Below are 21,572 nucleotides of genomic sequence, written 5' to 3' on the forward strand. Positions count from 1 at the left end.
TTCTGAGCTTCTGACTTGATTTTTCTGAGGTTCCACAGAAGCATGGGATGGCTTGGGTTGGAAGGGACCTCGAGGCTCATCCCATTCTAGCCTCCTGCTGTGGGCAAGGAGGCTATCCACTATCCAAGCCTCGTCCAACCTGGCCTTGGACACTTCCAGGGATCCAGGGGCAGCCACAGCTTCTCTGGGTAACCTGTGCCAGGGCTTCACCACACTTCCAGCCAGGAATTCCTTCCCAATATCCCATCTAAACCTGCCCTCTGGCAGTGGGAAGCCAAGAAAAATGCCAGGATTTCCTCCCCTTCCCCTGCAAAGGACCAACAGCAGAGAGCAGCTGCTCCCCCAAATCTTCCTTTGTCCCAGGAGATCATCCCAAAACATGTGCAAGGGAAGGCTGGTAGTGTGTGAAGGCTTTTGGCTGCTGTCACTGCCAAGGAGGGATGAAACTCCTTTTCCTTATGCTCTGCTTTGGGTGAAACTCCTTTTCCTTATGCTCTGCTTTGGGTGAAACTTGGAAGGTTTTGGTGTCATAGAATTCCAGACTTGGTTTGGCTGGAAGGGACCTGAAAAATCATCTCATTCCATGCCACAGGCCAGGACACTTTCAACTAGACCAAGTTGCTCCAAGCCTCGTCCAACCTGGCCTTGAACACTTCCAGGAATGGGGCAGCCACAAAACAACGAGCATTTGTAGTTTAAATCTGGTTAAAGATTTGGAGGAGTGAAGAATTAGAGTATTGGTGATTAGATTATTAGCAAAAAACCATATTGGATAGTTCAGAAACACAACTCAGAGCAGTGCATCAAGTAAATTTTGGGGTTTTTTAAATTATTTTTCCCTCCAGTCACTGTGAAGGCTACAAATGGACCAAGATATGTGGTTGGCTCTCATCATCATACAGTTGATCTATGTGAATATTCATTAAAAGTTTGCTTTGGTCTTGAATATTAGCCTTGCTTTTCACCCACTGGGTCCTTACTGGGGTTAATTATTTTCTTCTTTAATGTTTTTTTTTATTATTATTATTCTTTAAGGCTGTTTATGGCTATTTTATACTGGTGTCTACTTCCCCTCTAGTAGTGTAACTTCCTAGTGAAAACAATCCATAACGTTCCCAAAACCTTCTTTCAGGCTATTTTTATTGACAGAGCCCAAGGAGCATTTGGACAACGCTCTCGGGGACAGGGTGGGATTGTTGGGGCGTCCTGTGCGGGGCCGGGGTTTCCACCGGATGATCCTTGTGGGTCAGGAATTCCAAAACCAGAATCAATCCCGTGACTCGGTCACTCTTTAACGCTCTTCATGGCCATTCCACACTGGCGTCATCTCCCCCTCATAGCTGGGTGGTAGCGCAGACACGACAACCCACGACGCTCCGGGAGCCTCGCGTGTGTTTCGCGAGTTAAAACCCCTTCCCTTTTCCGCCCGACCGCGAACCCTCAGACCCGCGGGGCTGTGAGGCCGGGAGGCAGGGCATCCCATCCCGTCCCACCGCATTCCCGGGAATGCCGGCGGGGGTGACTCAGCGGGGCCCGGGGCGGTCCCCGCGGCCGCTCCGTGCCGGGCCGCGCGTCCCCGGCGGGGCCGGGCCCGGGCCGGGCCCGGGGCGGGGCGGTGGCACCGGGGCGGCTCCCGCGGGCCCTCCGCGGCCGCAGCGGCGAGATGGCGGCGGGAGGAGCCGGCGGGGTCCCGCTCCTGCTCCTGCTGGTGCTGCTGGTGCTGCCGGGGGTGCTGCCCCGAGGCGCAGAGCGGCGCTGCTTCTGCCAGGTGGGCGCTCCGCCGCGGGCACGGGTGGACACATCGCGGGTGGCACATCGTGTCGGGGTGGCACATCGTGTCGGGGTGGCACATCGCGGGGTGGCACATCGTGTCGGGGTGCGGGATGTCCCCGGGGAGGGGTGAGTGGGGGGGACGCGGTGTCCCGCAGAGGCTCGCAGAGGGAAGTGCCGGCGAGTGGAAGGGATCGGAGCGGGGAGGGAGATGGATGCACCACGTGGAGTGTTGTGTACCTTGGTGCAGGAAGGAAATGGAGCTGTCGGAGCGAGTCCAGGGGAGGGCATGGGGATGCTTGGGCGGCTGGAGGACCTTTCCTGTGTGGGAAGATTGAGAGAGCTCGGGGTGTTCACCTGGAGAAGGGAAGGCTCCGGGAACACCTCGGAGCCCTTTGCAGTGCCTAAAGGGGCTCCAGGAGAGCTGAAGAGGGACTTGGGACAAGGGCCTGGAGTGACAGGACAAGGAATGGCTTTAAGCTAAAGGATGGTAGATTTAGATTGGATATTAGGAAGAAATTATTAATTGTGAGGGTGGGGAGGCCCTGGCACAGGTTGCCCAGAGAAACTGTGGCTGCCCCTGGATCCCTGGAAGTGTTCCAGGCCAGGTTGGACAGGGCTTGGAACAACCTGGACTAGTGGAAGGTGTCCCTGCCCATGGCAGGGGGTTGGAATGAGATGATTTTTAAGGTCCCTTCCTACCTAAACCAGTCTGGAATTCTATGATTCTCTTTCACACCTTCTTGACTGTATTATCTCCCTGCTCCCATAGGGAAAGTGTAGTGCTCCAACTTGGAGAGCATTTCTTCCCCAGTCACTCAGGTGCCTCTTCTTGGATGTTTCAGGGATGTCTGTTGCTCTAATGTGTGGGAGCTGCCTCATCCCCTTTCCTGCAGGTCTGCCTTGCTGTTCTGCCAGCTCCTCTGTCCAGGAGAGAGCTGTCCAGGCTGCAACAGGCGCCTGCCACCCTGCCCTGCCACTGCCAGGGCTCTGGCTCCTTAAAGCTTTTCTAGGGTTAATTCCCTTTGTTGGTGTGCCAGGGGTGTTACTGCCTGGCCCAGTGCACTTGGTGCAGCTTCTGTTAAGGTACAGACGGTAAGGAGAGAAGTGGGTGCAGCTGACCAAGCAGATGGATTTGGGAAGAGATCACCCTGCAGATTCCTTCTGACTTCACCTTCCACCAGCAAAGTGGCTGCCCCATCCCTGGAAGTGTCCAAGGCCAGGTTGGATGAGGCTTGGATGAACCTGGGATAGTGGAAGGTGTCCCTGCTCATGGCAGGGGGTTGGAACGAGATGCTCTTTGAGGTCCCTTCCAACCTGAACCATTCCATGATCCTGTGATAAGCACATTTGCAGGATCAAGGAGTGAAGATGTAACAATGTCTTAAGTGCTTTATTTTCTTGCCTTTTAAAAAAGGAGGCTTTCATAAAGCCTGCCCTTTCTGCATTAAAATTCTAGTGCTTAAATGTAGGTCAGAAATGGAGAAAGGAGAAAGAAGACAAATGGAATTGTGCCCTTGGCTTTGGCTTTGCCTTCTGGGGTGGCTCTTGACGCATTCATCTTCATGTGGAGATGGTAAATACAAACTTTGCTGATAAAAAATTGATAAACCTGCATTTGGAGTCTGTATCTCTGTGGGGGTTTTGCTTGCAGCTTCCTGGTGGCAGTGAAGTTTGTCTCCCTAAAGATTGAACGTTGAGTCAGGCGCATGGAATGGGATAAGGAATCGTAAGCACTAAATGAACTGGCACTGTGGCATGGGCATTGGGCAGGAGGAACTGGTGCTGTACCTTTTTCACTCTTGGGTTGTTGCAACACACTTCTCCTTCGTGGAGCAGCGTGAGCTTCGGTTTAGCTTTCAGTGCAAGTCTTCAGTCCAAGGGGTTTTTTTTTATTACCTTTAGCAAAGTCTGTTATGTGGGGCAGCATTTCTTTGTAACCACCCACCCTTTTAAATCACACCTGAGGGCTGCCTCGTCTTTTTTGTTAAAAATAATCTGCTGATCATCTGGCGCAGAACTGGTCTGGTGGTTTTTATTTGCCACCGAAGAAAATACAGGGCAAGCCTTAAATGACACATTCTGCCCCCCTCTGTTTAGGTACTTGAAGGCCTGGGTTTAGCTTTTGGTTTCCTCCTGTGAACCATCTCTTGCTGTCTCATGAGCTTCTCAGATAGGGAAGCCCTGACATGAGGTGACTGGAAGAGCTCTGACTTGTCCATCAGCCCGTGCTGGGGCAGTTGACAAGGGCCACTTCTGGGAGCGCTGCTCCAGCGATATTCCAGGTGCTGACTTCAGCAGGCCGTGATTCTGGAATGGGCGTTGCACTCCAGTCTGTCTTCACCCAGGGCAAAGCCTCACCTGCCTTTTGTCGCTGTTATTTTATCTCACTTGGTTTGCCAACCAGCCCTGAAAGTTTTATTGGAAACATCCATCTGCTGCTGAAAACACCTCGAGTTTCACATGCTGTTTCTGCTCTCCAAGCTCTGATTAACATTCCAATATCTGGGTTCCCTCAGACTTTGCAGGCAGCTCATGCCCCCCAGATATTCCTGTTTGCATCACTGCTTGTCTTGGGTATATTCCTGGTAATTATTGCTCACTTGCTGTTTACAGGCTGATGCAGCTGCATTAAGGATGTGCTGCAGGTGTTTGGCAGACGGGGGTTTTGACGAGGTTTCCGGTCTGGCAGAGCGCTGATTCCCTTTGGGAATGTTTTTGTGGGCAGGACACTGTCATTAGGGGTGAGTCTGGGCATGGAGAGTTTCCTCGCCGGTACCTGAACAGACTTTCGAGCTGCTCTTGAGTTCTTGTTGAACTGGTGTTCGCTCGGCAGCCTTCGGGGCAGGAATTCATTCCCAGCACGATTCCCAATCTCTGGGGGGTGGCTTCAGAGGGAGCTTCCAGGCCACCAAGCTGATCACAGGGATGGAGCAGCTCTGCTGTGAGGAAAGGCTGAGAGAGCTGGGATTGTTCAGCCTGGAGAAGGGAAGGCTCAGGGGTGACCTGACTGTGGCCTTCCAGGGCCTGAAGGGAGCCCACAGAAAAGATGGAGAGGGACTATTTAGAAGGGCCTGGAGTGACCAGACCAGGGGGAATGGCTTCAGACTGACAGAGGGCAGGGTTAGATGGGATATTGGGAAGAAAATTGGGACTGGGAGTGTGGGGAGGTGCTGGCACAGGTTGCCCAGAGAAGCTTTGACTGCCCCTGGATCCCTGGAAGTGTCCAAGGCCAGGACAAGGCTTGGAGCAACCTGGGCTAGTGGAAGGTGTCCCTGCCCATGGCAGGGGTTGGAGTGAGATGGTCCTTAAGGTCCCTTCCAACCTGAACTATTCTGGAGCTCTGTGACAGCACTTCACCCTCTGTGGTTTAACCCCATCCCGAGGCTTCCATGTGGCATTTGCTTCTGTGTGAGTTCCAGAAACCCCAGTCCTTGTTTTCTGGGCAAAATACAGGGGAGAAAGCACTTGGAATGGCATACACTGCTTCCAGACCAGGTGCTGGGCACGACTGTCCTCACCTGGCCGCCAGTTACGTGCTCCAAGTGGCCTGCTAAGGATGAGAGGGAGGCCTGGCTGGACTGGACACTGCAGGGAGGCAGAGCCAAAAATCATTTCATAGAATCATAGAATGTGCTGAGTTGGAAGGACTCACAAGGATCATCGAAATCCAATTCCTTTGAGCAGGGAAAGCATCTGCTCGCCATCAGCCTGGGACTGGTGTGGCTTGTCCAGAAGAGCAGGCGCTGCCAGGGATGTTGGTACAGGCTAAACCCAGCTCCTCAGCTCTGTGGCAGGGAACAGTTTGCCCTGAATCCAGCGGCCCAGGGAATGTTTCTGTGACCCTCGGGGGAGCAGGAAGAGGCGGGAAGAGCAGAATCCCAAGGGCAGGGCCAAACCCAGGGATTGCACAGAGCCCACCGGTGCCGCTGTCCCCACCTGTGTCATGCACACGAGGTGGGTCCCTCGCCCCGCTCCGGGATCGGGATCAGGATGGGCTGTTCCGCGGCTCCAGCCCCACCACGCTCCTCCCTCGGAGCTTACTCAGCACCCGGAGCCGCGTCTGTCCCGGCGGCTCCGTTGCATCTTCTTCCCGGTGGGAAAACCCAGCCCTGCCCGTCAGGATCTCACGCCCAGCCAAACCCACGGCCGGGGTGATTCACCCGGCGGCAGCGAGCTCTGGGCGCGTGTTTGGGGCTGGATCAATCCGTGCTTTTATCTGGACTGTTCTAATTGCTTTTGCCTGCTCCAATTGCTCTGCGGGCTGGAGATGTGGGTAAATATTTCTTTTGGAGGGCGGGGAGAGGTGTTTTAGGGCACCACGTTTGACACGTGTCGTGGCCCAGCCTGCTCTGGCAGCCAGGTTTGAGGTCCAAGCCAAGTGAGTCTGGCAGAAAAACAGGGTCTGGGCTGGCAGGTGATCGTGGAGCAAGAGGGGACTTCTGGAATGAAGCCCCTACCCTGCCAAGTGTTCTTCCCTGTGTCCTGAAGCAGGTCCGTGCTGTTTGGTGGTGGCATCACTGGGTACTTTCATCGGGGCTCTGAGGAGCTTTGGCTCCTGGTGTTGTTGGTTCTGTCCTCGTGCTCCTTTGGCTGTGAATTTTTGGTGGGTTGGGCACACACGCAGCCTGGGGAAATTGCCCATTTCTGCACAGCCTGACTGAAATCCTTGGAGGAAGAAGGAGTTTTCCTTCTGATGGAGTTTTCCAGCACTTCCACAGAACCACGGAGTCACTGAGGTTGGAAAAGACCTCCAAGATCGCTGAGTCCAACCTGTGACCCATCTCCACCTTGTCACCCACACCAGAGCACTGAGTGCCACGGCCGTGTGTTCCTTGAACACCTCCACCATCTCCAACCCTTTCCATGAAGAAATCCTTCTCGAGAATAATCTGCCCATTGCCCCCACAGGTGTGTTCTTGGTACCACTGGGGCAGATCATCCCACCAGTGCTTTAATAAACCAAGGAGTGGATATTTGGAGATCTCCAAAGCGTGACCCTCCCCCCATCTAGTCCTTTGGGATCATCTGCAGTGTTTCACCGTGGATTATTTTCAGGATCAGGATGGTTCTGGCTTGATTTGGTCACTGGACTGAGCAAAGGCAGGCCCAGATGGTGCTTCAGTTGGGGGGCTTGGCGGCCGCTCTCATCTCTCACAGGGATGTCATTCCCATGGAGGGAATGTTTGTTGAGCGTGGATACTGGAGAGCAGATGAAGATTATCCACAAATCTTTTTGTAGGCCACTTTTAGACCCAGCCTATGAGCTGCCTGCCCCAAAGGATGCCAAGCTTCCAGGAAATAAAAACGTGGTTGGTTGGTGGTTTGTTGCGGTCTGTTGTTTTGATGTGTCCCTTCTATATATACACACTTTAGAAACAGCTTTAAATTGGGTAACTGGATTAGCAAATTGCTACTGTTTTTATTTTTACAGGGGGTGATTCAGCCTAGTGGAAAGCTTAAATCGCTGTTAATCTTCATTAACATGCAAAGTGCAGGACAGAATTCAGTAAATGTGTGAGGGTGACACACTGAGCTTCAGTGTAAACACTCCAAATATGAGAGAGCCTCCAAACCATGCCTTAACAAAACCGACTTGTTCCAGTGGAGTAGGGAATTCTGGCTATTTTTTTTCCTCCACCCCCCCATTTCATGTGACTCCCTGCTCCATTTCTGCCTTGCTTCTCACAGCTTCATTTCCACCAAGATAATTCTAATGGTTTTATTGAAGTTGCTGTGGAGCTCTTGGTGAATTATGGGGAGTGGCTGAGGGAGCTGGGGGGGCTCAGCCTGGAGAAAAGGAGGCTCAGGGGGGACCTTCTGGCTCTGCAACTCCCTGACAGGAGGGGGGAGCCGGGGGGGGTCGGGCTCTGCTCCCAGGGAACAGGGACAGGACAAAGGGAAATGGCCTCGAGTTGCACCAGGGGAGGTTTAGGTTGGATGTTGGGAAAATTTCTGCATGGAAATGGTTGTCCAGCCCTGGCACAGCTGCCCAGGGCAGTGGTGGAGTCCCTATCCCTGGAGGGATTTCAAAGCCCTGTGGATGTGGCACTTGGGGACATGGGGTCAGTGGTGGCCTTGGCAGTGCTGGGAAAGGGCTGGACTCGATCTTAGAGGGCTTTTCCAACCTTAATGATTCTGTGATTCCCCAAGTGCTCATCAGGGGTGTGGGGGAAACAAAACTGCTTCTGTGTTGTGCAACTTTGTCATCAGGCAGTGACCAACGTGTCAGGAAGCCACAGCTGAATTTGTGCTACTTTTCAGTTTCCTTTTTTTTTTTTTTAAACTCCAGGGCTTGCACAAAAGCCTGTTGAGTTGTTCAGGGTGATGCAAGAAGGATTGGCTTTCTCCATCAGATTTAGGACAGATGTTTTCCTGCCAAATGGTTCTCTGAGGTCAGGAGGGGGAATGTTGCAGTTTATTACAGAATCCCAGGATGGTTTTGGGTTGGAAGGGATCTTAAAGCTCATCTCATTCCAGCCCCCTGCCATGGGCAGGGACACCTTCCACTCAGCCCAGGTTGCTCCAAGCCCCATCCAACCTGGCCTTGGACACTTCCAGGGATCCAGGGGCAGCCACAGCTTCTCTGGGCAACCTGTGCCAGGGCCTGCACCACCCTCCCAGCCAGGAATTCCTCCCCAATATCCCATCTATCCCTGCCCTCTGGCAGTTTGAATCCATTCCCCCTTGTCCTGTCACTCCAAGCTCTTCTAAATAGTCTCTCTCCATCTTTCCTGTCAGCTCCCTTCAGGTCCTGGAAGGCCACAATTAGGTCACCCCAACAGGTTGAACATTCCAAACTCTCCCAGCCTTTCCTGGTAGTAGAGCTGCTCCATCCCTCTAATCAGCTCCGTTCTGATTAAATCAAATCAGTGGCTGCAGCACAGCTGGTGTTCAACAAGGACTTTCTTTGAGGGCTCTCGTTGGTGTCACTGTTGCCCAACTGGTCCCTTATGCAAACACCAGCTCTCAGCTGCCCATTATCCTACGGGAACGACCTCCTGAGGCTGATCCAGGATGGAACCTGCGCTGGCAGTCACTCCATGGCTCACTGTTACAGCACCATATCCACTCTGGTTAAACTCAGCTGACTCGCTGCTAAAAGGAAAGAAGACTGTGAATTGTTTTATTGTCTGCAGTGTTAAAAAGTGGTGGCCAAGTTGTTCACGTCTGATGGTTTGATTTGTTGTGGTTTTGCCCCCCCAGGTTACTGGTTATTTAGATGACTGCACCTGTGATGTAGAAACCATCGATGCCTTCAACAACTACAAACTTTTTCCTAGACTCAATCAGCTCCTGGAAAGTGACTATTTTAGATACTACAAGGTAATTTTCTTATACAGGAATTGTATTTATGTGTGTGCTGCTGTCTTTTTTTTTTTTTTTGCTCTGCCTTGAACTGATTGCTGATCATTTTAAAAATCAGATCCTTACATTTTAACCCTTTTAAGGTTCCAGTCAGTAAGTTGGATCCTTCTGTTATGAGAAGAACCTTAAGATGCCTATAAGATGCATGATTTTAAAGATATTTTCTTATGCATTTTCCCTCTTAAGAACTTATGAAATGACTTCTTTTGGTGAGCTGTTACTTAAAAATGTTGGTGGCAGGAGATCCATAATAAGACAATTCCCAGTGTCTCCCCATTGACATGGAAAACCTGGATTAGTTCCCAGACACTCAAGTTCACTGAGGGAAGTCAATGTTCCTTTTCCCTCCCAATGCTGGGATTGGTAACAGAAATACCAAGATTGATATGAATAAAGCATAGAACCATGGAATCCTGGAATGGTTTGGGGTGGAAGGGACCTCAAAGCCCATTTCATTCCAACCCCTGCCATGGGCAGGGACACCTTCCACCAGCCCAGGTTGCTCCAAGCCCCGTCCAACCTGGCCTTGGACACTTCCAGGGATCCAGGGGCAGCTACAGCTTCTCTGGGCAACCTGTGCCAGGGCCTGCACCACCCTCACAGCCAGGAATTCCTTCCCAATCTCCCATCTCTCCCTGCCCTCTGGCAGTGGGAAGCCATTCTCTGTGTCCTGTCCCTCCATCCCTTGTCCCCAGTCCCTCTCCAGCTCTCCTGGAGCCCCTTTAGGCCCTGCCAGGGGCTCTCAGGTCTCCCTGGAGCCTTCTCTTCTCCAGGTGAACCCCCCCAGCTCTCCCAGCCTGGCTCCAGAGCAGAGGGGCTCCAGCCCTGGGAGCATTTTGGAATGATGGAAGTGCCTGTGTGGGGAAAGCACACTGGAGATCTGTGATGGAAAACTGTGGAGTGGAAGGTTGGCTTGGTTTCCTGGAGGAGATGTGGGTTAAGATTGATTTGTCATTTGCAGGTAAACCTGAAGAAACCTTGTCCTTTTTGGGATGACAACAGCCACTGTGGGATGAGGGACTGTGCTGTCCAGCCCTGCCCCTCTGTAAGTACCAAATCCATTCTTCTACATCTGTTTTAATCTTTGGGTTTGTTTTTTTTTTTTTTTGCAGACCAAGAGTGAGCAGCAGATAAATGACTTAATCTTGTTATTACAATTAAAGCAAAACTGGGGCTCTGGTGGAGCTTTCCTGGGTGCAGCATTACTGGTGTCCACTAGAAAGACCAAAATAGTAAACTTTGGAAGTTTCAAGACAGGCTGGGCTTGTAACAGCTGACCCTGAACTTCTCCTCTTTTAGTTTTTCCATTAGTAAGGTGGTTTTGGGGCTACTGTTGGTTTTGTGTTCATTGCCAGGATTTCACCCTGTTGGCCCATGAGCTGCTCTGGGATTTAGTTTTGGCTTTCCAGCCCTTTCCAATCCTCTTTTTTTTAGCATGAAATGGCTCTTTGAGAGTCCCCTGTACTGGTTCCCAGTACACTCTTGGCCCTGTATCCTGGCTAAAAGGGTTTTGTTCCCTGCATCTTGACTGCAGGTGTTTTCCCAAAAAGAAGGGAATGAGAAGGTGAGGGAATCACAGTTTGGTGACTGGTTGATAGAGGGGGTGAAATGCTCCCAGCCCAGGGGTTGGCAGCCAGCACAGACTGTCTTACCCCCTTATTCTTCAGTCCTAAAATGGAATGATGATAATTTTTTCCCCTTCAAAATAATCCTAACTGTTGTTTAAATACCTTTTTTTTTCTCCCCTTAAAAAATCTATTTTTGGTAATGGTCATGACCAGTGTGATGGAGTTATGTTACAATTAACTAAGTATTAGCTAGAAGTCGTTCTTATTTTAAGAACTGCCTGTGACTGCTGCTCTTAATTATTTGGATTTGGGTCCATTTCATTCCTAGAGCAACAGAAATAACTCCTATTGCCTAATTTTTCTCTTCCTGTGCTCCTGGCCATCACAATACTATCTCCTGTGTCATAGAAGTGGTTTTATTGCCTTCCTACTCATGGAGGAAATGGAAGTTGAGAGGAATTTAGGGCCTGGCTGGTGTGGGCCTGGCAGGGCTGACATTCCACGTTGGAGCGGTAAGAGGGAAGTTTAGGAATGACACATGTCAGGGGCTGGTGGATGCAACGTCTGAGGAGGCACCTGGGCTCCTGCCAGGAAGATGATGCCAGACAGAGCTGATCAGAGGCTATTCCAGCTCTTCTGGAGTTTGTATTGGCTTTCCCAGCCTTGCATTGGGATAAGCAAAGCAGAGTCTGACGTAGCGGCCTTTGGAGAAGAGGAATCTTGGAAAAAACCAAAATGAACCGCTAAGAACGTTGCTTCACCTTAGTCCTGGGAGGAGTGAGGAGTTGGACGTGTTGTAAGCTGGGCTTACACCCTCTCACTCCTAGAAGGCTGTGGTCACCTTCCCAATCTTCCCCAGAAATGAGGCTGAAAGGCCTCGTGAGTCCCACACGTGGCACACGCTCCGTTTTGTCTTTCAGGATGAAGTCCCTGATGGAATCAGATCTGCAAGTTACAAGGTGGGTGTGTCTGGGGGTGTAAAATGACACAGCTTATCGGCCCAGTTTTGTGCCACAGGATTGGTTAAGGCTGGAAAAGACCTTCAGGATCACCAAGTCCAACCATATCAACCCACCACCGCCGTGTTCACCCTTAAACCACGTCCCCAAGTGCCACATCCACGTGTTTTTTGAACACCCCTAGGGATGGTGACTCTACTGCTGCCCTGGGCAGCCTGTTCCAGTGATGGACAACCATTTCCATGAAGGAATTTTCCCTGATATCCAATCTAAACCTGGTTCAGCTTGAGGCTGTTCCCTCTCCTCCTGTCCCTTGTTCCCTGGGAGCAGAGCCCGACCCCCCCCGGCTCCCCCCTCCTGTCAGGGACTGCAGAGCCAGAAGGTCCCCCCTGAGCCTCCTTTTCTCCAGGATGAGCCCCCCCAGCTCCCTCAGCCCCTCCTGCTGCTCCAGCCCCTTCCCAGCTCTGTTCCCTTCCCTGGACACGCTCCAGCCCCTCAGTGCCTTCCTTGTTGTGAGGGGCCCAAAACTGATGCAGGATTTGTGGTGCCTCACCAGTGCCCACAACTGGGTTTGGGAAGGGTCAGTGTTTGTCAGGATGCCCTTTGGCTAAATTTTTACCCTCTTCAAGTGTTTGGGATGCTAGAGAGCCTCTGAGGAGGCTGTCCTGGAGTCAGGCACCCCTGACATCTCTCCAAGAGCAGATGCCACCACAAAATGCTGCCCTGAGTCCCTGCAAGACTCATCACCGTCGCACAAGCCCCTGGATATCTGCAGACATCCCGTGGGAACACAGGGGTGGGGCGAACCATAAAAGCGTTTCTGCTGCTTAACCTGGATAGTGCATTAAAGGCAGAACTATAATATCAAAAACAACAAAAAAATATTCCTTTTTAATCCTCATCCCTCCCCACCCCTTTGCTTTCCCGCCCAGTATTCGGAAGAAGCCAATAACCGCCACGAGGAATGCGAGGAAGCCGAGAGACTCGGGGCCGTCGATGACTCCTCTGAGGTTTGACTTCTTTTTTAATCACACCATCCCCCTTCCTTGTCTCGAGGGACACCTGGGGTCAGTCCTCCCTCTGATGGTCTTTTTTCCCCCGTGTTTCTGCAGCACGGAAACGCGGGAGGCCGTGCTCCAGTGGGCACGGCACGACGACTCCTCGGAGAGCTTCTGTGAGGCCGATGGTATGGGGCACCTGCCGGAGCTGGGAAGCCTTGGGATGGGGTTTGAAACCCTCCTGCAGAAGTTGGAATCGTGGAATCAGATGGTTGGGGTTGGAAGGGACCTTTAAGGCCGTCTCATTCCAGCCCCTGCCATGGGCAGGGACACCTTCCAGTAGCCTGGGTGGCTCCAAGCCCCATCCAACCTGGCCTTGGACACTTCCAGGGATCCAGGGGCAGCCACAGCTTCTCTGGGCAACCTGTGCCAGGGCCTGCCCACCCTCCCAGCCAGGATTTCCTTCCCAATATCCCATCTATCCCTGCCCTCTGTCAGTTTAAAGCCACTCCCTCTTGTCCCATCCCTACAGTTCCTGAGGCAGAGCCCCCTCTCCACCTTCCTTGTAGCCCCCTTCAGATCCTGGAATGTTGCTCTGAGGTCTCCAACACAATCTTCTCTTCTCCAGGCTAAACAGCCCCAACTTCCAGGCTTATGTGTGATATTCCAACAAGCCTGCAGCATAAATAACATTCCTGCTCTTTTCCACCCCCCCTGTTTTCCCTTAACATTTTGAAAACAATATGGAAATATTCCTGATAAAGCTTCATTAGCGCTCAGGGCCTTGTGTTTAGCAAGTTAGGGAAGAGGTGGCTGGATCAGCCTCGGAAAATGTCATTTTCCCCTCAGAAGTTGCTTGTCACTGACCCAGCACTGCCCTTCACAGACATCTACTCTCCTGATGCCGAGTATGTGGATTTGCTCCTGAACCCGGAGCGCTACACGGGCTACAAGGGACCGGACGCCTGGAAAATCTGGAACAGCATTTACGAGGAAAACTGCTTCAAGTAGGTGCTCTGGGAGACGAAGTTCCACCAGCCTGACTCCTGCAGAGGGGGCAGAAATTAATCCCCATCCTCCTGTGCCCATGCAGGGAGGGCTATCAGTGGTCATGTGGGCACCCCCCGAGTGTCTCACGTTGCACCAAGACAGACACTTGAGTTTTCCTGCCTGGTTTTTTTCTAAAAAAGGAGGAAAACCCCACCAAAAAAACCCCAGAGAAATTCACATTTTGCTGTTTCCTTTCCCTGCCTTGGCAAAGCTGAAGCACAGAAGGGGTTCTTAGATCCCCTCAGGCTGTTTGACTGCAGAAGTAGCTACTTCTGCTCTGTATCTGCACAGCAAGGGGACAGTAACTTATTTACATATCTCATTTAAATGATTTTTTTTCCCCCTCTTAGGCCTCAGAATGTAAAAAGACCTTTGGCATCTGGTAGAGGTGAGTCACTTATTTATCTCACTAAGTGGGTTAGCAGTGAACTGATCCCAGCTCCAGGAGCAGCAAATGCCCTCTGAGCTGCTTCCCTTACTGGATGGGAAATATTTTGTAGCTCTTGATTCAGTGTAGAGTGTTATGGCACCTGGAAGTGGCTTTTTCTAGCATCCATCGTGGAGAAAGGGTGCCTGATCCTCCACTCCTGGAAGAAATGGGAGTTTTGGAGGGACAAAGGAGCAGGGCTGGCCCCCTGAGCTCTCCCTGGTTTCTGTCCTTGGCAATGCCAAACCATCTGTGAGGGGCTGAGATGAGAACCTGCCTGGGATCCTCCATGGAAACCACCCAGGAAGAGAAGCTCTACCCTAGAGCCAAGGCTGGACAGTGGAAATGGAAGTAGGGAAGGGGTTGGGAAGCATGAGAATATCATCAACCTCGCTCCTCATCTGTGTGACCTGAACACCTCCAGCAGTACCCTCTGCCATGATCTCTTAATTATTCCCCAAACTGTGGAGGTGCTTCTCCCCCTCCTCTGACCCTGGTGCAAAGGATTGGCTCTTCAGGAGCAGCACTGCTGGAGGAAATGTGCCATGTCCTTGGAAATATCAGGTTTTAACTTCCTTTGCAAGTATTGATCCCTCCTGCACCGCTCAGGTTACTCAGCACCGTTGCTCATCCGGTGTCTTCACTGCTGCTCTTGGAGTTTTCTGTGTTCAGAACATTCCTAAACCTCCCTGGAGAGGCTCCTTCTCTTGTCAGAGCAGATTAACAGAGCAGAGCTTTTGCTGTGGAGTTTAATTTTGGCCGTGTTTAATTTTTTTATCTTCTTTTTCTCTCTCTCTCTCTCTCCACCACTTGTGGTTTTTTTCCACCAGGAGACGATGAAGGTGAGTGGCCCTGTTTGCTTTTACTGATAACAGAAACAGATGTGTCTCTGTTGTGCTCTCCTGAGCTGTGCCATGAGATACTGCAAAAACATTGGGCAGGCAAACCAGAAATTGGAGAGTTAGAGAATCATGGAATATCCTGAATGGGATCACAAGGATCATCCAGTCCCACTCCTGGCCCTGCACAGACACCCCAACCAGCTCTCCACGCTCCACAGCCTCTTTTTGTCTCCAAAATCATCCCCAAATCATTTTAGGCTCCCCAGCTTACTTCCAAATACGTAGCAGAAACCCTGGCTTGTGCGACTGGACACACTTGGTTACACTCTGTGGTGTTTTGGTTGGTCAGTTGGTTTGTTTTGCAAAAATACCCCTCTGCCCTGAAGAGGAAAGCAATCCATGATCCTTATTTTCCCCAACTTTTCTACCTACCCCCCCAACCCCAGGGGAAAGCCCTCGTGCTGTGCTGAGCTGCTGCCACGCCGGGTTAAGAGAGGCAGCGCTCAGAAGGGTGGGCAGGAAAACCATTTTCCTGCTCTTTTAACGCTCCTTTCCCCGTTTCTGCCGACTGGATTGGGCAGAAATCCTCTGGGAGCGGCCTTGGAGGTGGTTTCAGGGCAGCAGGGCTGTACCCTCAGACTGATGTGTGTTCTCCTTTTGCTTCCAGGGCACACGTTCTACAAGTGGCTGAAAGGTAATCCTGGGCCTGAACTTGGCTGCTCTTCCTGGGATGGGCACAAACTGGCCAGGGAGCGGGAGTGGTGGGGGGGTTGGTGGCCACACTCAGTGGGATTAAATTCCTGCCTCACAGCCAGGAGAAGAAAATCCATCAGATGCTTTCAGTGTCCTAAAGGGCCCATTTCTTCTTTTTGCAGGTGTCTGTGTGGAGAAACGAGCTTTCTACAGGCTCATCTCCGGTCTCCACGCCAGCATCAACATCCACCTCAGCGCCAGGTACCTCCTGCAAGGTAAATGCACCTTCCTGCCCCAGCCCTCCTGCCTCAGTCCCACGTGGACACTTCCATGGCTCCCCTAAATGCTGCTTGGAGCCCGTTCCAGCAGGATTTGGGCCTCCTGTGCTCTTCCCTTGCCTCCCTCAGCACCCAGGTTGTGTAACGGGATTAGGAATGCCTTCGGGTCTGGGCCGTGCTCTGTACCAAGACTGCCAGCACATATTTCCATATTCCTCCTGTTCTTGCTCCAGGGTTGTTTTGGAGTGGGTTTCCAACTGTGCATCCCAGGCTGTCCCTTCCCAGCCTGGTTTTACGAGGGCCAGTTTAGCAATAACCTCACCTGGGCTGGGAAATTCTTGGCTGGGGCTTTCCCAACACCCTGATCCATCTCCACCTGCCACTTCCATTTCCTTCCCGTGCTTTGGTCTGTAAGTAGCTGTCAGAGGAATCCAAATTTCAGACCTGGGGTTGAAAATCAAGGTGATAGCTGTTGGAATTTCGGGTAAGTCACTTAGATTTAAGTAAGTAATTATACTTAAGCCTCTGCAGCCCACGTAGGCCTCACCTTGATGTGGGTGAGACCACGTTGGAGTGGGGAGATGGGATAACAGGGAAACATCAAAGAGATGAACTGGGATTATGACATCAGCTTGATAAGACTATTACATCTTCCTCTACATACTTTGTATAATCTTAAGTAGACAATAGGATGAGCAACAGAAATACCCTTTGTGGGCTTGATAATGGAAAATAGAGGCCAGTCTAATCTGATCCTTGGATGCTTCTGTTCTCTTGCTTTTCCATATCATCATTAAGAATTCTCTTAAGGTTTCTCTGATCATTAGGGAGACTCAGGAACCACCTGAGAAAGGTCTGGGGGAGCTCTGTGTTTGTTGGGGGGGTTGAATTGGGTTAAAATTACGCCTCTCCTGAAAAACACTCGGGAAGAGTTTCTACGTGGGAAGGGTTGTCAGGCATGGGAATGGGCTGCCCAGGGAAGTGGTGGAGTCACCATCCCTTGAGGTGTTCAAGGAAAGACTGTGATGTGATTTGCTTGAGAAGGTGGTGTTTGGTCACAGGTTGGCCTCAATGACCCTGGAGGTCTTTTCCAACCTCAGTGAATGGTTAAGTTTTGAACCATTTATGAATGAATTTGGGTTGTGGACTCAGGAAAACTTGGATCTCCTCCCTGGCTGGAATCACGTTCCACCACTGAACCTGTGCACGTGGGAGGAGCTGAACCAGAACTGAACCCCCCCCCCACCTCATGTCTTTGGGGCTTCCTTTTCTCTCTCAGACACCTGGTCAGAGAAGAGATGGGGCCCCAACGTCACCGAGTTCCAGCAGAGGTTTGATGAAGTTCTCACCAGAGGGGAAGGCCCCAGAAGGCTCAAGAACCTCTATTTCCTCTACCTGATCGAGCTGAGGGCCCTGTCCAAAGTGCTGCCCTTCTTTGAGCGCCCGGGGTTCCAGCTGTACACGGGCAACGAGGGCCAGGACGCGGAAATGAAGGACCTGTTGCTGGAAATTCTCCACCTGGCCAAGTAATTACACCTGGGACCTGGGGACAGTGGCTCTGGAAAGCCTGGGATGTCTGAGTGTGCTTGTCACATAAAGCTCCTAGAAAGGCAGGTTTTGGGGTTCCTTCCTGGAGTGATTTGTGCAGTAGAATCGTGGAGTGGTTTGGGTTGGAAGGGACCTTTTAAAGGTCACCCAGTCCAACCCCCCCTGTAAGGAGCAGGGACATTGTTCCAGTAGCATAGTTTTGGTGGGAGAACATTAATATCTGTATGCAAATAGCAAGATTTGGGTGATTACTCCCACAGTTTAATTAGTCCCACGGTTTAATAGGGTTGGGTGCATTTTGGATTGAGCAGAATTGAATTTAACCACTGCCTATGTGCCAGCCCCAAAACTGGCCACCCGTGTGACTCATCTGTGGGATACCAGTCATGGCTTTTTGACTGGAAAAACATCCTAAATGTGTTGGTAACAGAGGTTTGGGCTGTGGGGGTGGGGTTTGGAGTGAGAGGAATGGGAGATACCAGAACCAGGCAGAAATGGGTGTCTCCTGTTGTGATCAGTCTTTGAATTTATCTGGTCACTCTCCCGTGCTTGTGTCTGTTGGAAAACAGACTGAAATTGCTTCAAAACCATCGAGCAATTGCTGAAAATGTCTCCAAGGTGAGATGCCAGCTCAGATTGAAAGAGGTAGTAGAATCCCAGGATGGTTTGAGTTGGAAGGGACCTTAAAGATCATCTCATTCCAACCCCCTTTGGGGTTGGATCCAAGACTGGAATGTCCAGTGGCTCCCACCTATGTTTTATCCACGCACCTGACCTGGACTTCAGCCATCCAAACATCCTGGGGAGAAATAAAACTGTTTTTCGCTCCCTTCCAGGTCTTTCCCGCTGCATTTCGATGAAAACTCCTTCTTTGCTGGGAACAAAAAGGAAGCTGCTAAACTAAAGGTAATTGCTGCTTTTCAGGAAGCTTCTCCCTAACTCTGAAGTCCAGGATTAATTGGGATTTAATGCAGGGATCAGTGCTTAACCATGATCAGCGGAGATGTCTTTTCCCCCAGGAGGAATTCAGGCTGCACTTCAAGAATATCTCCAAGATCATGGACTGCGTTGGCTGCTTCAAATGTCGGCTGTGGGGGAAGCTGCAGGTAAGATTTGTCAGCATCTGGAAGCTCCTGGTGATGGGACTCACGTGTGGATGCGGTTCTTGGACACCCAGGTACGGCTCAGGGCTGCTGCATTCATCACCTGTCCAGCTGCCTGTGGCCTTTGCAGCTGGAAACTGGGATAACCTCCCGCTCCTCAGCAGAGGGTGCAGAGCCTCTGGGTTGAGTGAGATCCTCTGGCTCTGTTAGGATGACTTTGCAGAGATGGAGAACTGAAGTTAAACTTTGAGTCAGGCCCTGCTGTTAAAACAATCCTGTTTGATCCCTGCACAGACACAGGGCTTGGGAACAGCCCTGAAGATCCTCTTCTCCGAGAACCTCATCGAAAAGATGCCCGAGAGTGGCCCTTCCTATGGGTTCCAGCTGACCAGGCAGGAAATTGTGGCCTTATTTAATGCCTTTGGAAGGTGAGTTTGAGAGGCTTTTCCCTCTGCTTTTACACAAACTGCTGTGTTCCATCCCATTTCAGCTCTAACAGTCAGTTCTTCTCAGCAGTTTTGGGGGTGACTCTTGCTCTTATCATGCTGTCTCAGATCCCAGATGTTGTTCATATGGACTGCAACGGTTGGAAAAATTTCAAACAACTTCATACTGTATTTTTCTGTAAGGAATCCAAGAAAGCATTTAAGATACAAAGAGTGTGGTAATTTTTAAGGAACTGTGTGACTGTCCTCAGAGCACATTGTCCCAGACAAGGGCTGCTCTCCTTAGAGCTCTCCTTCCACCATTTCATTCCCAGATCCATTTGCCATGATTGCATTTAACAGGAATCCATCAGTGCAGCCCCTGTGGAGAGCTGGATGAGGAGGTTTTGGCAGAAAAGGAGGATAAGGAGGCCTTTACGAGGGGGTTTCAGGGTGCTCTGGTTGTACATGAGCGCTTTGTGGTGTTGACAGACCTGGAGCTTCCAGCAAACAATATTGCCAGGAGAATCCAAGCAATCCAAGCCTGTGCAGCTTGGAACATTCCCAGCCTGTCTCTTGACCTGTCCTTAATGGGCTTGATCACTGCTGAGCTCTGTAACATCCTGTTCCACTGAGATTCCCAGTGCTTGCTTTAAAAAGTGGCTGCGAAATTAGTGAAGGGCCTGGTTGGAACCAGAACCTAATTTAGCTGGAATTCTAAATTCTCTGTCCCCGAGAAGCTGCTGGAAGCCTTGCTTGGTACAGCCTCTTTCTCTCAGATTTTAAATAATTCATCATGGGGATGTTGCTGTAATGTCTCCCTTTTGCTTCCCTTGCACACAGGGTTTCAACCAGCGTGAAAGAACTGGAAAACTTCAGGAATATCTTGCAAAACATGCGGTGAATTCCATGGAGAGAGAGAGAGAGAGAGAGACTTATGGACAAACACCACTGTTGCATCACACTCCAACTTACACCACGAAAACCACTTGCTGGGCCTCCTGTCCCCAGCTGATTGTCTGCAACCTGCTGATGAGGGATTTTGTACAAGGGGAAAAGGAAAAAAAAAAAAGCTATTTTTTTGTTCTGTATAAAAGTTGGGGACTGTCTGTAAATTTTATTTTATATATTGGAAGATCATTTGGAATAACTCCTTGAAACGTTGCTGTGCTATTTGGATGGATCAGACCCGTTGCTTTGCCTTCAGAAGCTGGAGGTGGGGCAAGAACCGTGCCATTGAATAAATTTGGGGGGAAATTCCTTGCCTGCTCCGTGATTCCAACCAGCCCCTCGCTTCCAGTGTGCCCACACTAACTTCCTGCTGCATTAAAAAAAAAAATTAACTTCAAGGGATTGTAGGAGCTGCTGCTGTCCCAAGGGGACTTCCTTTTCCTCGGGAAACAGGCTGTTCCTGATGGTCCTTGCTGCCTTCATTGAAGGCTTGGGAAGATAAACCAAGAAGGATCTCACTGGAGGAGCCCCACTAATGACTTTGGGCACCTGGAGAGGAAAGGAGAGCCCACCATCAGCTGTATCCAACAGTCTGTGGGGCAGCAGCTGCTGCCAGGACCCCAATTCCTGGCCTTCCTGCCCCTCCCAGCCTGTGCAAGCGGGTTTGGCCTCTTTTGGGATCTGCTCCCTTGGGGGAAAACGGGAAAGGAGGTGCCTGCCCTGGGGCTGCTGCTCCTCGGAGATGGCACAGAATGAGGCACAGGGAATTCTGCTGCTCCAAGGACAGGCAGTGGCTCAGGGCAGAGGGTCCCTCCTGGGCAGGGCACAGCCTGTGGATCCCCCACAGCCATAAGGGATGACTCCCTGTTCCTGCTTCCAGCTGGGTTCCCACAGGGATGGAGCCAGCCCGGATTACACCACCCAGTGCTGCAATAGGGGCAAAGGACAGGCTTGGGGGGGCTGTGGGGGGAAGTGCTGCTGGAAAATAGATCCCCCCAGCCTGGATCCATGTGGCAGCCCCATGTTTTCCATCCTGAGCTCCCAAAAGGCTGGAAGGACGGCAGGAGGCAGCGTGAGCTCCAGCAGAGCCGCTGCTGTTTGCCCTGAGCTCAAGGCCAGGCAGATAAACCTGTGCAGGGAATAAGGGAAGCTCCAAGGAGGGAGCTGGGGCTTTCAGCTCCTCCACAGCTCCATCCTGCTGGGGCTGGGAGGATGCAGCTCCTGGGAAAGGACAAAGCACAGCCCATGGCCAGATGTGTCTCCTGACAGGCCCTGGGAGGTGATTTGAGCACGTTGTACCTCCCGAGCTGGAGACACAGGGAATATAGAATTCCCTGAGTTGGAAGGGAGCCACAAAGATCATTGATCCAACTCCTGCCCCTGCACAGGACACCCCAACACTCCCCCTGTCCCTCAGAGCATTGTCCAAACCCTCCTGGAGCTCTGGCAGCCTTGGGGCCGTGCCCACTGCCCTGGGGAGCCTGTTCAGTGCCAACCACCCTCTGGGGGAAGAACCTTTTCCTAATATCCAACCTGACCCTGCCCTGGCACAGCTTCATGCCATTCCCTCGGGACACAGCATCGCTCTGGGC

At 51.4% G+C, this 21,572-nt stretch overlaps 3 protein-coding genes across 8 annotated transcripts in view; 2 read left to right on the plus strand and 1 right to left on the minus strand.

Moving 5' to 3' along the window:
• The window catches only part of GNPNAT1 (glucosamine-phosphate N-acetyltransferase 1), a 152,159-nt gene that overhangs the window by 38,848 nt on the left and 91,739 nt on the right, over positions 1–21,572 (plus strand). The window contains exon 7 of one of the 6 annotated variants that reach the window (XR_007631518.1): positions 2,313–2,335. The exons of the other annotated variants lie outside the window; for them this stretch is intronic. The gene's annotated coding sequence lies outside the window, so the exon portion shown is untranslated. Of the gene's footprint in view, positions 1–2,312; positions 2,336–21,572 lie in introns of those variants that run through there. 6 annotated transcript variants of the gene reach the window in all.
• PSMC6 (proteasome 26S subunit, ATPase 6) overlaps positions 1–21,572 on the minus strand; it is a 246,791-nt gene that overhangs the window by 11,657 nt on the left and 213,562 nt on the right. The gene's annotated exons all lie outside the window — the stretch shown is intronic.
• ERO1A (endoplasmic reticulum oxidoreductase 1 alpha) lies at positions 1,636–20,289 on the plus strand. Its single transcript, XM_050336162.1, has 16 exons — positions 1,636–1,768; positions 8,977–9,096; positions 10,100–10,183; positions 11,627–11,665; positions 12,598–12,668; positions 12,772–12,851; positions 13,550–13,670; positions 14,064–14,101; positions 14,971–14,982; positions 15,650–15,676; positions 15,858–15,950; positions 17,233–17,479; positions 18,338–18,407; positions 18,521–18,607; positions 18,899–19,032; positions 19,873–20,289. Exons 1-16 carry the CDS (start codon positions 1,664–1,666, stop codon positions 19,931–19,933), a joined length of 1,389 nt encoding a protein of 462 aa, XP_050192119.1. The 5' UTR covers positions 1,636–1,663; the 3' UTR covers positions 19,934–20,289.

This window comes from Myiozetetes cayanensis, unplaced genomic scaffold (genome assembly GCF_022539395.1).
Source record: "Myiozetetes cayanensis isolate MyiCay16 unplaced genomic scaffold, myiCay2020 scf6-25, whole genome shotgun sequence".
In the NCBI taxonomy this organism is placed as follows: Eukaryota; Metazoa; Chordata; class Aves; order Passeriformes; family Tyrannidae; genus Myiozetetes; species Myiozetetes cayanensis.